The 17,372-nt window shown below is 46.9% G+C and overlaps 1 protein-coding gene across 1 annotated transcript in view; it reads left to right on the top strand.

Annotated features, from left to right (window-relative positions):
• LOC147707531 (dynein axonemal heavy chain 5-like) overlaps positions 1-17,372 on the top strand; it is a 1,425,553-nt gene that overhangs the window by 605,903 nt on the left and 802,278 nt on the right. Inside the window, exon 39 of the mRNA XM_086925656.1 lies at positions 4,237-5,889. Within this exon, the coding sequence (XP_086781782.1) occupies positions 4,237-5,889 (1,653 nt within the window). The remainder of the gene's footprint in view (positions 1-4,236; positions 5,890-17,372) is intronic.

Here is a 17,372-nt window from a genome sequence, read left to right on the forward strand (position 1 = left end):
TGTATTATCATGCCAATACATTCCCGCGTAGTTAGACAGAAACTGCAGTATCTTTCTTTTAGGACTTTACCTAAATTTCCATGTATGAGTGATTTGTTACAGTTGGTACGGCTCTGAAACTCTGACATATTTTTGTTTAAACTGCTAAATTGGTTTTTATATCACGTACACTTAAGAATATGCACTCTCCAAAAAACAAAGGAAGACTCCTACTAAGAAAATAGGTTCTGCCAGAATGTATTCCACTGCCCTTGTGCCTAAGCAATTTTATTCTTAAATAAAGGACAATTGAACATCTTACAACACTGTTCTCAATATGAGGGAGGCTAAACATTCTTACATTTGTGGTTCATTTTATCCCAACAATCTTCATAGCATGTTAAACTAACTTACTCTTTCATTCTTTCCCAGCAAAATGTTATTGGGGTCATAGTTCAGGTTTTTATTAATAATATAACTGATACATCAGATTACATCGAATCTAACACATCCATCGCGTCTGACATTCGGGAAGATTTTAAGGGACAGAGTAATTATCCTCATTGTACATGAATGACACTAAGTATTAGACATGATTGTGTGACAAGACGTGATAGCTGTAACCGTGTTTGCAATACCAGAAAATAATTGGCAACTGTATTCTTAAAATACTGTATTTTAATTTTTTTGAAAGCATGTGATTTCGTTTTTTTACTGTGTAAATCTTTCTATCCTTGTAATTTTATTATTATGTACAACAAAAGGAGGGTATATGATCTGAACTTTATACATATAGAACGCATTATATAATGCCTCTGATGCCTCATCTCAGATGATAGAGGGCTCAATGTACAATACAAGACAAGCATGTATTACATAGTTATAATTTATGGGAAATTATTGAAAAAATCAAAGTGCCCTCTACTGTTCTCTGGAATAAGTTGAGGTATATTTTGGACTTCGGGTTGTATGTTGAGATATACTTCTAAGTCTGTACGCTGTCTATACACATTATGAGATCATGCTACCAAATATCTGATGTGGGAACCATTGTAGACAACTAACATAATAATCTTCGCTAATGCTACCCACACCCACAAGACAAAAGTCATCAACCTTCTGGCTTGCCCATACCAGCTATAACTTTCCAGCTCTAACATCCCCAATCTGGCTTAAGTTGGAGAATTCACAGGATCAACTTTCTTTTGTGTGACATATGCATGGTAGAATATGTGACTGTACTTGAAATATGTTAGTTTAAATATGTAATTGAGAGTTATCTTATGTGTGAGACTGCTTTTCATACCCATATAAGCTTACTAGCATGGCGTCCCCATCATTATTCCACCATAGTCTTGAGTTTATATACAGCATGGCCAGCTAAGTCTTTCATCATACTGAGGTCAGTCAATTGAGAGAGCAGTTGGAAACATCAGAAGTATCATATTGTAAGGAAAGACTATTTGTAGTGGTTGATCACTTTTTCTGTTTTATTTTGCTTGCTTGCTTGCTTGCTTGGAGACTTCTGTATCATGACACTCCCAAATGGTATCACATCTTGTGTGAACTTTTCATGAAACGTACTGTACGTTGCTTTCACCAAACATGTTTATTTAACTCTCCAACTAAGTTGGTGCAGAAATGGTGTGCAATTTATATGTCATTTATGGGCTACTGTGTACTTACATCAACCACATTTATGACCAAAGTGTAGGACTCCATGAGACTGGTGCTGTATTTTGGCTGGACTCTAGTTTAAATGTTCTACTGTGACACGTAGCAAGGAACAGTGTGTTGTAATGTAGTAAAACCTCTTACTACATATTAGCTAAGCCCCCCTAATTGTGACTTGTAAGCTAACAGGGGTGGGTGCTTAATATATAAAGGTTTAGACAGTAAACAAAAGTTAGCTGCCGCTAAAAAAAGCTGTTTGTCACTGCACTGGTGAAACTACATTTTCTATGAACAGACCTTGTTATAATTAAAATCCTAATTTCTAGAACTTCACCTGGGAAACTCATGGAACAATTCCTCAAAGTTATTTTTCACTTGTTAATAAAAACCAAATTCGGTGGAAAAAGCAGAGTTTTGATAAATGTAATGGAAAATCAAAACTTTAAATCTGTACCTAGCAAGCTGGTTTAGAAAACCTTTGTTCACTGCATGCCCCGGAGTCTGCAATACACATCCAGGAATGGCTTCTAAGGATTGACTAACTGGAGGACAGTGGCTTGCATCCAGAAATAGGGAAGCTGAAGTAATGTCAACAGTGACCGTTTATCAAGGGCTAGTCCAGGAAGAGAGGCAACACAAATGACAAAATTAACAGTTATTCCTATTGAAGTGGGGATCTCTAATTAAGGGCCTCATTAGGATGGCGGACGGACCTGCGTCCGTCCGCCACCCCCGAGGTGGAGGGACCGTCCGCAGGAGCAGCAGCTGTCCCTCTTGTGCAATTAGGATGTGACTGCCACCCTGGCGGTCACATCCTGTATCTTTAACCTTGCGGCGAGTGCTGCTTGAAGCAGCAGTCGCCGCAAGGTTAAAAATGCATGTTTAACATTTACATGCAAAAGAGGCAGGCACCGCGCGGTGCCTGCCACTTTGTGCATGTAAATGCTGGGGGGTACCATAGGTACCCCCCATGTGCACCCCCCACCCCCAACACCCTGGGGGCTCGAAACAGGCCCCCAAACACCAAAGTCTACATGCTTTTCCATGGTGGAAAGGCCGCCGTGCAAAAGCATGTGACGATGCACATCCTAATTTGGCTGACGGTGTCTTGCAGACACCGCCACCAAATGGCCCCTCTACACCCCGCGGATCAGCAGCGGACAGACCTGCCGTCCACCGCTGGTCCCAGCGCTGATATTTCAACTGGTAAGGACTATGGACCAGACGCAACGGAAGGACCCCCAACGACAAATCATTTATCAACAGCACATATTGCACTTCTAGAAGACCCTACTCCCCAAGACAACCGCACTCTGGATCCAACTAATCAGGGAGTGAGGATCTTGGTCCCATACCCCATGGGCAACAAAAACAATTCCCCTCCTTGACTAAACAAGAACGCAAGAGATTAAGGAAATCTAGGCAAAAGAAGTCGCAAAGAAAACAAAGAACACCACAGCCCAACAGGTCCCAGGGCCAAGATTCCCTGGGGGCCCGCAATCAAACAACGAATTTGACCTCAGAAACAATTCCGCAAGAAATAAAGTCCAAAGATGAATGCCCTGAGGTCGAGAAGGAGCAAGGGGAAACCTGGCAGGGATCCTTACCTCCTAGTGTGCCCCACACAGTCACATCAACAAAATCGGCCAGCTGTCAAAGCGTACACACTCCCACACAAGATCGAAAACGAAACTGGAGTGCGGCCCTTCAGTGCAGAATCCCGAGGCAGACCAAAAAAGCATCATGCACTACTTCCCGAAAATAACAAAAGCACAAAATGAAAATCCTCGCCCTAACGTGCAGCATCAAAGACCCTCCACAGTAAGCCGCGACCATCTTAGATCCCTTCAGTATGCTCCGGCCCCTGAACCAGCAGCCCAGTCCATTATTCCACTCCAGGGTAACTCAGTTATGACAGCCAAAACAACCACTGAAACACGGAACAAGGAGCAAGAAGAAGATCCAGACTCACTGTACCCAGCTGGCTCAGTTATACATGAAATTATTCCGCATTATAGCTCAAGGGGGAAGCACGAAATTCTTAATCGGAGCGCCATCCTAAAACTAACCAATTTGATAGAACCTCTGAGCCATCTGAACATTAACCACATCGAAAGCATCGAATTTCATCCAATTGCAAACACCAACGGGAGAGAAATGACAGTGGCAACATGGAAAGATCCTAGGATAGCCAAGGAATTTTGGCAAAACAGAGACATATTCACAAAATGGGGAATAGAAATCAGACCGGTTCCACTGGAGAGATATCCGGGTCTGTTATCCTCGCAGGTCGAGGAACGTTCACGTCCAGACTGTGGAGTACTTCGGGGAGCAGTCGGCTGCTCAGGGAGCACCAAGGGAGGATGGTCCAACCTCCGAATTATCCACCTCGGCACGACAGGCGGACCAACTGAGAGACGCAAAATCTTGCCCCCAACAGCCAGTCCAGCAGCCCACATGATGAATGAAGCGTGAACACAAAATTTGAAATTATGTTCATGGAATATAAACGGATTGGGAGGCAAAACAAAAGACGCTGATTTACTAGCATTTCTAAATAAATTTGACATCGTCTTACTCCAGGAGACTTGGTCAACCACTGCGGAACAAATTGATGGCTTTAAAGAAATTCAACTACATGCCACCAGAAGAGGCAATACAGGCAGGGCCGCAGGAGGTCTATCGATTTACCTGAACGCTAGCATTCCCTGGTCTCACGCTACCATTGACACAGGACAAACATGGATCCAGTGTATTAAAATCAAGTTACCTCCCGATCCGTTTTCAAGCACTTTTGGCCCTCAAGAGTCTCAGCAATTGGTAATTTGTAGCACCTACATACATCCGGATGTAAAGAAGAAACCAGAGAAAATCCTGACCTTAAAGGCGCTAATTAAATCATTGCAATACACTTACCCACAGGCGGGGCTAGTGGTGTCAGGAGATCTGAATATGTTCCTTCTATTTAAGGACTACGCCCTCAACTGCATTCAAAACAAACGGAAAGACAAATCCATCCCTCCAATGGTATCAAACCATCATAAAAAGGATAAGCAAGGCCAGCAGTGCGCGCAAATGCTCACCGACGTTGGACTTATCGTTCTGAATGGTCGCTTTCCCCAAGATCAACCGGCGTCCCTAACCAGAATAACCAAACAGGCTCAAGCTGTTTTGGATTATACCATAGTGGACTCAGAGGTTTTACAAACAATAGTTTCCTTCAGCATAACTCACCGGTTGGAGAGCGACCACAGCCCACAATCAATCGAACTCAGTCTCCAATACATTAGGGCATCAGCAGGCAATGATCTGACCGAACCTTCGTGTCTATACAATCTTAAGCGATTAGTATGGAACAGAAAAAACGCTGAAGAAATCACTGCACACGCGAAAAGAGTGCATAGGGAGGCTACAGGAAACAGTCAAACGTCTCTTCAGGACAACTGGGAAAAGACCATCATCACCCTAATGGAAAGATTTGGCCACCAAATACACACAATCAAAAGGAAACCATGTAAGGCATTCCAGGTGCCCTTGGTCTCAATACTGAGCAAAAAAAGGATTCTAAATCAAGAAATAAGAAAGTTATCAAGCAAAGACACGATAAAGGGTGACGACACCAAACGTCAAATCCACAATCTACGGCAAAAATATAAAAAAGACGTGTGGTTTGAAAAGTCAAATCAACAAATAGAAATTTGGCAACAACTATTAGAATCTAGTAAATCAAATAACAACAGGAAATTTTGGGCAGACATCAACAAAGTAGCAAACGGAGCCGCCCAGACCATCAACTCAAATATTCTACAGGAAGATTGGATCCAGCATTTGGAGCAAACACAACAGACCAAATCTCAATCATGGGACTCAAATCATTTTACGCTCCAACAATATGAAAATAATGAAGCGCTCCGAAACTGTGAAGAACATCGGATTACGCCATCTCAAGTCCATTTGGTCATCAAAAAACTTAGGTCAAAAGGTGCGCCAGGCCCAAACGGTTTGCCAAATGGCATCTTTAAATTTGACCAATCCTTCTGGGCAGAATATCTTACTCCCTTGTTCAACAATGTCTTCCAAACAGGAAATATTCCTACATCATGGAGAGGGAGCATCTTGCACCCTATATTTAAAGCAGGTGCAAGAACAGACCCAGCCAACTATAGGCTGATCGCCCTAATTGACGTTGAGGCAAAAATGTATGCATCTAATCTCCTGAGAGACCTAGAAGAGTGGGTTAGTTCCAAACATATCCTCCCTATTACCCAGACTGGGTTTAGGCCCTGAACCAACACCACGTGTAATCTTCTAGCACTAAATGACCTTGTCGAAAGAGCAAAGGAAAGGTCTACAAAATTGTACACCTGTTTCGTAGACCTGAAGGCGGCGTTCGACACTGTCCCAAGGGAGATTCTATGGCAAAAGATGGACAATTGGGGCATTCCTCCGAACCTACTACGAGCAATAATAGAATTATACACATCTACCTGGGTCAAGATCAAATTAGGCAATGGAGATAGAAGAAAAAAAAAATCCCCACCCTAATTGACCTGAAGCAGGGATGCGTATTAGCTCCAACTCTTTTCAACATCTTTACCGCCAACCTTGACAAGTGCATCGCGGAGACACAAAGTGACCCGCCAAAGCTAGCTCAATACAAAATAAGGAGCCTACAGTATGCCGACGACATTGTTCTTTGCAGCCAGACCCCATTGGGTCTTCAACGCTCCATCACAAGACTGCATGATTACATCTCAGCGAATGGCTTGCAAATAAACTACAATAAAACAAAGATCGTGTGCTTTTCATCTCGGCAAGGGCGACAACCCTTTAAATGGCACATCACGGGCAATACCATAGAGTCAAGTAACTCGTACAAGTATCTGGGGTAGTGGTTGATTCAAGTTGGTGACTTAAAACGCACCAACTGCATAGAACAGTGCAGTCAAATAAACTACGGTATGCTATAAAGTTACTGAATACAAAACTGAAATGCCCATCCAACCTGTACCTCTTGAAAGTGATTGAGGCAAAGTTTCTACCTTCCCTTACGTACGGTTCGGAGCTATTCAGAGGCAAAGATGCAAACTTCTTGAACTTACAGCAGTCAAATCTGTTCAAATACATCTTTTACATACCAAGGTTTGTATCACAAGTGCAAATACGCCTGGAATTTGGGCTTTCAAACCAGCATCAAGTTAGGCAAGCCGGGATACTAAAAATGTGCTGGAAATTAAGGGCAGCAAATGAGGACGCGCTGATGGGCCATTGCTGGCGCGAAATTAATAACAGAACAAATGCAAAAAACTTATGGAGAACATCCTTGGAAGACGCACTAACACAACTCAATTGTATTGTATTGTTATTTATATAGCGCGGTTGCTGCCCGGTTGGCGTCCAAGCGCGAGCGCCATAGAATACAAACCTCCCCTTCACGGCCTTCAAATAAATAGTCAACAGTATAGCAAAACAAAAATCCAGGACTGTCGACAAAGCTACCCTCGCAAAGAAAAAACATGGCTGGACGGTGCTAGCCACATATGAGAGAAGTGCCCCACAACCATACCTAGTCAATTATATAACACCGTCCACACAACAAATGCTTCTACGCATACGTCTGGGCACTTACATCACAAAGGATCAGACCCCAGCATGGAAGCAAACATGGCCAACATCACTATGCAGACTAAGTGGCCGTTCTGAAGAAACACTGATTCACATCCTGTGCATTTGTCCATCATTGGCTAGTCTGAGATGTTACTATCTATTACAGATATTCTGTTTCCATCAAATCAGAACATGCAGGCCCGCCGTTATGTTAGCACTAAACAGTTTCCAGTTGCAAACGGCCTGTAAGGCCTCCAAATTCTTACAGAAGGCGAGTATCCTAATCCAGAAAACTGAGTAAATGGTGCGGACTTAGTCCGAAGGACTGACATGTCAGGAGAGGCTTAGGCCGCAGATGACGTAACACTGTTTAAAATTTTTTTTTTTTTAAAAAGAACTTGTTTTTTAAAGAGCTCAAATGCATTTTAACCAAGGCTAGTTCGTATACTATTTTGTATTAAATTTTGTAAAGGTTTTAATTAACCATATGCAATAAATATTACTTACTGGTCCCACCGCAATCCCACCGCCATCCTAATCTGGCAGTGGGTGTATTCTGTGGCTGCGGCGGTGAATCCGCATCCTCCGGGCCAGCGGTGGCTTCCGCCGGCCCGGAGGATGAGGATTCACCGCCATCCTAATGAGGCCCTAAGTTTCTCAGGAACAAACACCATTCATTCCCAGAGCCTTCATAGACTTTCTCTTGATGCTTCCAGAAAGGAAAACAAGATCCAGATCTTGGAAAGGAGGATATACTTGGTCTGCTCATGTGAATGCCTTAAAGGGAAGACAAGGCTGACGCAGATGGGGACAGCTCGGGCCACCTAAGATGAGGGACTATTGGAAGGTTTTCAATATACTGAGAAACAAAGAGCTGAAAAAGAAGGTTTGCTGTTGTTGTAAGAGTTGCCAAAACTGGGTGTAGGATATCTCCATTCACGGGCTATGTATTAGATAAAACTCATACATAAAAATTGATTAACTGCAAAGGTAAAATCTAGGAACAGCGAGAAGCGGCAAACTGAGCCAAGTGTAAAAATTACATTAGTGGCTTCAGAATCCTGGTTTGTCCCACTTAGGGTTTTTTTATGCTGAAACTGAAGACTTCAGTGGGATCTCAACACATTCTAGGAGGTCTTTGAGAAACAAAAACCATCTAAATCCAAAGTCAAAAACTTTGATTTGTGCGACCGGCTTAGCCTATCTGAATTGCGTTATAACACAGTCAGCCTGAAAATGCACCAAAGTCCCTGTCAGCTTTGATCTGTAACTTTCAATTGGTTATATTTGCCCTACACTTTTGAAATCCTTATATTCTGTTTGCTTAATCCGAGTTTGATATTTGTTTGGGGTATTTTGGTCACTACATTTTCTTAATTTTTCTAGGTTGGTTTAGGAATTTTATTGTGTTGCTTTCTCAACGTTAATATTGTTTGATACTGGTTATACTTAACACACACTTCTCTGGGGAATTAGCTCCACTTTGCGCAGTAGATATCAGGATGATATTCTCTTGGAGCTGCGATTTTACCTTATTTGATGTGTTTAGTAAGTTCGTAGTGGTAGTCACCTCCCAAATTCCTGATTTCAAGCAGGTATGAGGGGCCACTAGAGTACACATTATCCATATTATGCTTGCTTTAATAACTAGTAATAACTGTTATGTGCACACCAAGTGCCAAGCTTCCAATTGATGCAGCATCAGGGAACCCTTCAGGGAACTATAGAGTGAAGCACTTGAATGTGTTCTTGTTGCATTTATACAACAGTAGCCTGCCACTTTTCGAAGTGCACATATTAGTGAAATGGTTTGTATTATCCCTGTACAAGTAACAGAGAGTATGTGCAAGATTGAAGAAGTGTGCCAAACCATATTCATGGATATTTTGGACATCTGGGGACCCAGCAGAATATCTGCCAAAGACTCAGGCCTAGCCATAAATCTCTCAATTTCATCATTGGAATGGGAATTTGGGGATAGCAAACTAAGGAGTGCTTTTGTGTTTGCTCTACCCAGATACACAGCTGTAAAACCTTCGTAGCCAAAGGGATTGATTAAGATTTCTTAATCTAGAGAAGCTTGAGAAGCACCCCACATCAATTCTACCAGTATGGTTTTTCAGGCCATGAAGCATTTCTGAGGTGGAATCATGGGTGCACAAAAATAAGGGTACAGTAAGGTGAGAAGCCATATATCTTCATGAGAGTGGTGCAACCAGCAAAGGATATGGGATCCAACTTACAACCTTGTCCAAAATAGCATCAAGCCTTAGGAATGTTTTCTTTATACATTCTGAGTTTGTCATGTCATCAAATATTCTGAACCATCAGCGTGCTGCAAAATGGCTTATTGAGCGTTTATTGCTGAGCTGTGAATACAACCTGAAGTCCCTGAAAGGCTACCTTAACAGTGCAATATTTAAAGTTGTCAAAAGAAAGATTAAAAACAACGATAATTGTCACAGCCTTTGTGTACAGCATCTCAGATTGACACAAAACTGGGATAAACAGCACAATCTCAAAGCATGTCATAATTATAGCTGTGTGTACTCCCTAAATCCTACTGGCATTTTGCATGTTTTGTATGTTCAGAGGGTCACAGAAAGCCCTGAAACAGCTGAAGTTGCCTATCCAGGCCCTGGGGAAAAATAGAACTAAGAACGTCCACTGAACCCTTCTTAAGTTGACAATGTTCATGAAGCTTGAGGTGAGAACCCTAGTATGATAGGACTAGAAGCAATAAAACCACGAATGCTGTTACACAAAGTACAGACACTTAACAGTTAAAGATGATACAACATCTATTCCAGCTTTTTTACCACTACATTATTGCTGCACGGTGTTTTGTGGATGCTTTTTTCTTACCTCTTTTCTGCTACTTCATTTTTGTGCACTGTTTTAATGTTTGAAAGGTGAGCTCTTCTGCACTTTCCCTTTGCTCCTTTCCTTTCTTCTCCCCATGCAGTATTTTTCCATCTGCTCTCACGAGCTACCTACCCTTAACATCGTGCCTCTTTCCCACTCCACACAACACCACCGGGGCGGTAATCTCACAATGCTAAAGTAAAGGGAACAATAATAAACTGCTACACCGGTTAACAGCGCTCGTGCCTTTAAAAGTGCAACCGTGAAATGTGTGAGTTGCAAAGTCTAATTACTTGCCAACACCACAGAAAATGTGTATTCCCATCACCGCTTTTAAAGTCTCGGCCCATTTGCACAATTTATTCAGAGGGGACAGTTTTTTTTAGAAGAGTGAGCGGTGAAAGGGACAAATAACGAATTCGCATCTTTATATAGTGCAACCAATGTGGCACACATTACTCCGCTCGACTCTTCGATCTGAGTTTAGTAGGATTTAATTATAAATTTATGAACAAATCGATGTAGATCAATCTCAGCATAATCATATAAAAATATAGATCAGGATAAGTCCATATCTCCTTAAGAGATGTACCCTATACAGTACTAAGCAAATTACTAAGTCTAAGATAATGACACAGATGATCAGGAAGACAAAATGATGGTTGAACTGCATCAGGTGATTTTTTTTAACGAGCATGAGCAAACTATCTTTCACTACCCTACCTTAGCAAAGGCAACTTAACTAAAACATTTGGTTAAGGACATAATCAGGTGAGGAAGAAAGGTGTCAGCCATCAGGCCATCAGAGTTTTCAGTAAAAAACACTCTGATAATGTGTCAAGTAGCGTAAAGCCACCCAAGCTGGCGTATAGGTCTGCTCTCTGAGAAAATCTAAAATGGAGTCTCTCAGTCACTAAGCACAGCACATAATATCAACTTCCGTCAAAGTGACCCTCCCATGTGACTTCTTCTTTGAGAAATTTCCATAACTCTGGCACAACTGGGTACTTTCAACACCTTTCCCATCTAGATAAGCCAGAATCATTTTCTCTTCCTTGGTCATTCCTCTCCTCTCCCATGAGGACTCCTCTCCTTGCTTGTTACTGCAATTAAGACAAATTCCTTTATTCTAACTAATGAAGCTTATCCACACCTGCAGTAGAAACAAAATGAGACAAAACATTCCGCAGCGAAGGCTAAACACAGACAAACATGAGATTACCATGTGAGCTTGCACTGAAACAAAGAACGTTAAGCTAAAATGAAATAACACATGAAGTTAAGCTAACATACACATTAAGCTGCAATGTAACTGTCTACTTTGGCTAATGTGCTGGATTACAAGCACATGCCCACTTCTACAAAATAAATGCAGCTTCTTACCGTCATGAATATAATGCAACAAACTATGAAAGGGACATTGAATGTATACCTACACATGATCAATTCCAGTTATACATATGAATTTGTCAAATAGGGGCGTGGCTTGGTGTCATGGTGGGCTAGACCTATCTCAGTGGTGCTCCGGCCCTGAATGGTGATTATCCTACGAAATTCTGGCGCTTTGGTGACCCTCCTAGTGCATGCCAATGGCGAAAGCCTCCCCCAGCTTGACGGTGTACCGGGGTAGCAGCCTGCAGTGAAGGGCCAGCAGTACCGGCTGCGGAGACCCGGGGGAATCCTGACACGTTTCATAGCGGCCAGTAGCCGACCCTGAGGGAGGTAAACTGGAGGGCAGTGATGAAGGCCTGCATCCTCAGGGAGGCCAGAAGTGAGGCGGATGCCGCGCTCCGACCCAGGGAGCGGGGACAAAACACGGAGCAGGGAGGAAGCACGGAACAGTGATGGCGGATCTCCGCGAACGGAGTGGTAGCGATAGGAGAGGCCGTGGCGGTGAGACCTGCCTCTGCTCTGAAGGCTACGCCGGCCTTGTCGGACTCCTGGGCACTGTGGGTACAACGACGGCCTCCTGGCGGCACTGTGAGATGGGCATCGGGGGAGAGCAGAAGAGCCCCTGTGAGTCCTGCGGCGCAAAGGCGCCACTAGCACAGTTGCAGGAGAAGGGAAATTGGTCGCAAGAGGGAGGAGGCGGCTGGCGAAGACCCCACAGGCCGGCGGAGAGAACTGCACGAGGCCGCGGCGGTGCGGCCTGCATGTCATGATGGGCGGGGCCTGACTGCCACGAGGTGATCGCCTGGAGACCCGGTGGCGAGCCCGGCTGCAGAAGAGTGTAACCTCACCGATTGCCTTGCTCCCCCTGGACCCTTTGCATCTACGAACTGGGAGGCCGGAGATAGGCCTTATTAGAGATTGTGGGGGTGAGGCGGGCTTCCCTGCACTCCAGCAGGTGAGTCGGGAACGGGACCTGAAGACTGATTGGGGGCCGAACAGAGGTGTACTGTGCCCGAGACCCCAGGAGGTGAGCTGAGGGGTCACCCTTTGTGAGGCACTGCCCCCTGGAGCGTGGAGGCAGGCGTTTGTTCCGCGATTCGGCGGAAGGCCAGGCGCACAAGGGTACTTTAACGGGATGGTCTGGTGAGGCGGAAGGAAGATGGCGAAGCCTAGATAGCGGATCCGAGCGACAGGCGTGGGGCCTATTGGACTCAGACTACGCTGAAGCCCTTGCGGGGAGGTGAACTATTGGGGGGAACCCCTTCAATCAATCAATCAGTGACACTTGTAGAGCGCGCTACATACCCGTAGGGTCTCAAGGCGCTGGGGGGGGGGGTGCCGCTACTGCTCGAAAAGCCAGGTCTTCAGCTTCTTCCTGAAGGAGAGGTGGTCTTGGGTCAGGCGCAGGTCGGTCGGGAGGGAGTTCCAGGTCTTGGCGGCCAGGTAGGAGAAGGACCTTCCTCCTGTAGTCGCTCTTCGGATGCGGGGGACGGCGGCGAGGGCGTGGTTGGCTGATCGGAGGTGGCGTTTGGGTGCGTAGAAGTTGATTCGGCTGTTGAGGTAGCTCGGGCCTTGGTCGTGTAGGGCTTTGTGTGCGTGGGTGAGGAGGCGGAAGGTGATTCTTTTGTTGACGGGGAGCCAGTGAAGGTCTCTCAGATGTCCGGTGATGTGGCTGGTTCGTGGGATGTCGAGGATGAGTCTGGCTGAGGCGTTCTGGATCCGCTGGAGTCTCTTCTGGAGCTTGGCGGTGGTACCGGCGTAGAGGGCGTTGCCGTAGTCCAGTCGGCTGGTGACGAGGGCCTGGGTGACGGTCTTCCTGGTCTCGGTGGGGATCCACCGGAAAATCTTCCGTAGCATGCGTAGGATGTTGAAGCACGCCGAGGAGACGTTGTTGACTTGTCTGGTCATGGAGAGGGAGGAGTCCAGGATGAAGCCCAGGTTGCGTGCATGGTCTGTCGGTTTGGGTGCGGTGCCCAGGGCGGGGGGCCACCAGGAGTCGTCCCAGGCGGAGGGGGAAGAGCCCAGGATGAGGACCTCCGTCTTGTCCGAGTTCAGTTTTAGGCGGCTGGTCGTCATCCACTCGGCTACCTCTCTCATTCCTTCGTGCAGGTTGGCTCTGGCGGAGGCGGGGTCGTTGGTCAGGGAAAGGATCAGCTGGCTCTGGCGGAGGCGGGGTCGTTGGTCAGGGAAAGGATCAGCTGGGTGTCGTCGGCGTAGGAGATTATGCTGAGGTTGTGTTTGCGTACGATGGCCGCGACGGGGCTCATGTAGACGTTGAAGAGAGTGGGGCTCAGAGATGATCCTTGAGGGACGCCGCAGATGACTTCGGAGGCCTCTGACTTGTACGGTGGTAGGCGGACTCTCTGTGTTCTTCCGTCGAGGAAGGAGATGATCCATTCCAGCGCCTTGTCCTGGATTCCGATGTTGCTGAGGCGCTGTACTAGGGTGCGGTGGCAGACCGTGTCGAAGGCCGCGGAGAGGTCTAGGAGGATGAGGGCTGCTGTTTCTCCATTGTCCATCAGGGCTCGGATGTCATCAGTGGCGGCGATGAGGGCGGTCTCGGTGCTGTGATTGGCTCGGAAGCCGGACTGTGAGGGGTCGAGGGATCCGTTCGTCTCGAGGAAGGCGGCCATCTGCTTGTTGACGGTCTTCTCGATGACTTTGGCTGGAAACGGGAGGAGCGAGATGGGACGGTAGTTCTTGAGTTCGGTGGGGTCCGCTGTTGGTTTCTTGAGTAGAGCGCTGAGTTCGGCGTGTTTCCAGCTCTCAGGGAAGGTGGCGGTGTCGAAGGATGTGTTGATGATGTCTCGCAGGTGGGGTGCGATGACAGCGTCGGCCTTGTTGAAGACGTGGTGAGGGCAGGGGTCGGTCGGTGATCCGGAGTGGATGGAGTTCATCGTGCGGATGGTGTCTTCGGTGCTGATCGGGGTCCAGGCGTGGAGGGTGGTGGTGGGGGGTGGTTGTTCGGTTATGGTGTGCGTTGGATGGTTGTTGAAGCTGTTGTGTATGTCCGCGATCTTGTTGTGGAAGTATGAAGCGAGGGAGTTGCAGAGGTCTTGCGATGGGGTGATGTCGTTGTTTCCTGCGCTGGGGTTGGAGAGCTCTTTCACGATGTTGAAGAGTTCCTTGCAGTTGTGTGCGTTGTTGTCCAGCCGTTCCTTGAATGCTGTTTTCTTGGCGGCGCGGATCAGCTGGTGGTGCTTCCGGGTGGCAAGCTTGAAGGAGGTCCTGTTGTCCGGTGTAGGTTCCCTTCTCCAGACTTTCTCGAGGGCTCGGCAGTTCTTCTTGGAGCTCTTGAGTTCGTCGGTGAACCAAGGGGCTTTCTTGCTGCCGGGTCTGCTGGGCGGGGTCCTCAGCGGGGCGAGCTCGTCCGCGCAGATGGTGATCCACTTCGTGAGGTTGTCGGCGGCCTGGCTGGGGTCCGCTGAGCTGGCAGGAGGGTGCTGGCTCAGGGAGGTGGCGAGCTGGTCTGCTGTGATCTTGTTCCAGCTTCTGCGGGCGGCCTGTTGCTGGTGGGTCGTCGTTCTCTTGAAGGTGAAGTGGACGCAGCTGTGGTCCGTCCATTGAAGCTCTGTGGCGTGGCTGAAGTCGATGTCTGTGCTGGATGAGAAGACTGCGTCGAGTGTGTGTCCGGCGAGGTGGGTGGGGGTGGACACCAGTTGCTTGAGTCCCAGGTTGGCGAGGTTGTCCAGTAGGGTGGTGGTGTTGCGGTCGTTGTTGTTCTCCAGGTGGAAGTTGAGGTCCCCCAGGAGGATGTAGTCAGAGGAGGGGAGGGCAAGCGGGCTGACGAAGTCGGCGATGTCCTCGCTGAATTGTGTGCGTGGTCCAGGGGGTCGGTAGATCAGGGTGCCTCTGAGGGTGGTGTTCGGGTTGGTGTGGATCTGGAAGTGCAGGTGTTCGGCGGTGGTCAGGGTGTTGTCGGTGCTGGTCGTGAGACGGATGGTGTTCTTGTGGATGATGGCGATGCCTCCTCCCATCTGGTTGGCGTTGCGGTCCCTCCGGACGATCTTGTAGCCCTCTGGGATAGCGATGGCGATGTCGGGCGCTGAGGAGGCGTTCATCCAGGTCTCCGTGAGGGAGGCGGCGTCAGGGGCTGTGGCGTCTAGGAGGTTCCAGAGTTCGATGGCGTGTCTGTGGACGGAGCGGGTGTTGAGCAGGATGCACTTGAGGTGGGTGCTGCTGGTGTTCGACTTGGCGGGTGCTGGTGCGGGGCAGGTCCGGATGCAGGTGAACTTGCAGGCGTGGCAGCTGAAAGGTCCGTGGGTGCGTCGTGGGGTTGCTTGAAGGCATTCTTCCCTAAACGGCTGGCGATATTACTCGATTTCTGGACCGAGGGAACACTGCGATAATCCCTAGGACGGCCCGCTGATAATGGGGAAGGACCGGCCCTTAAGAGGCAATCAAACGAATAAAATCGTGCAATACATGTCCCAGGGCCGACTGGGATAAAGCGGACATATTGGAGGCGATTAGAGACTCCAGGGTAGCATTGGAATTTAAAATGGATGGGATGGCCATTGATATTAATCAAACAACACTAAAGGGGATGCTAAGGGTCTCTACAATACTGTGGAGAAAATAAACACTCAAATGTAGTGTCTAGAGAGGGAGAAAAAGTAGAACAAACCAGAGGAGAGAGGCAAAGCACAGGGAAGAATACCCATCAGCCCACCCGTAGGCAGAACCTCATCATCTCGGCTCAGAAGATAGAACCGAGGCAACGACGGACAGAGCGTGGCCTCTTTTGACCTGAGCGAGTGCCAGGCGAGGTGGGGCCGTCTCCATAAAATTTATGGGAGAGTGTCTGTCACAATAAATATGAGACTACTATAGAGTAAAAAATGTTACCGGTAGGTCTACATTATTATTTTTCACCTGTGGTACTTTTTGATTCACTGTTGCAGTAGTGTATTATTTAGGTCCTGATGAAAGCCTGTTAAGGCTGAAACATATTGACCAATTAACATCTTTTACTGATAGTAATTCTTTTCATACTATCATCACTCTGCTTTTAATCATGCCGTTATGATGGTCACCCTTAATAAAGTTGTTTTCTGTCATCATAACAGGCATTTTTAACATCATTCTTCACATTCTGAGCACTGCAACCTTCCCTTTTCTTCTTCCCTGAGCCCACTAACACAATCTGGTGGCTATCCTTCTCACAGGAGGATTAAATACTAGCATCCCTTGAAAAAATATTCAAGGCGCGGTCTAGTGGATACCAGTTTACAACTCTTAAACTCAGATGTTGAGGTTCCGCCTACGGGTGGGCTGATGGGTATTCTTCCCTTTGCTTTCCATCTCTCCTCTGGTTTGTTCTACTTTTTCTCTCTCTTTATACACTACATTTGAGTGTTTATTTTCTCCACAGTATTGTAGAGACCCTTAGCATCCCCTTTAGTGTTGTTTGATTATCTAGTTGGGGGACAGGGTGCAAGCTGGTCTGAAAATATTGTTTCCCCTTAGACCCTCTCCACATTTTGTTTTCCATTGATATTAATCACCTGGGTCTGGATCTTCGAAAGGTGGCAGACAGGGTTACTATTACGGAGGGGGACCTAAACGCTCTGCAGACGGAGGTCAGACTGCTTCGGGAGACAGTGACAGCACTCCAGGACCACACGGCCCAGCTGGAAGACAGGGCAGAGGACGCGGAAGGACGCTCTTGGAGGAACAATCTCTGTTTTCTGGGATTCCCTGAAAAAGCTGAGGGGCTGGCAGCTGACCTATTTCTGAAGAACTGGATTGGCAGAGCGTTCCCCCACCTTAGGCTATCCAAGATGTTTGCGGTTGAGCGGGCACACAGATCGCTGGGGTCCCCGCCCAGAGCCTTGATAGCCCGTATGTTCAAT

This window comes from Lissotriton vulgaris, chromosome 6 (assembly GCF_964263255.1).
Source record: "Lissotriton vulgaris chromosome 6, aLisVul1.2, whole genome shotgun sequence".
NCBI lineage: Eukaryota > Metazoa > Chordata > Amphibia > Caudata > Salamandridae > Lissotriton > Lissotriton vulgaris.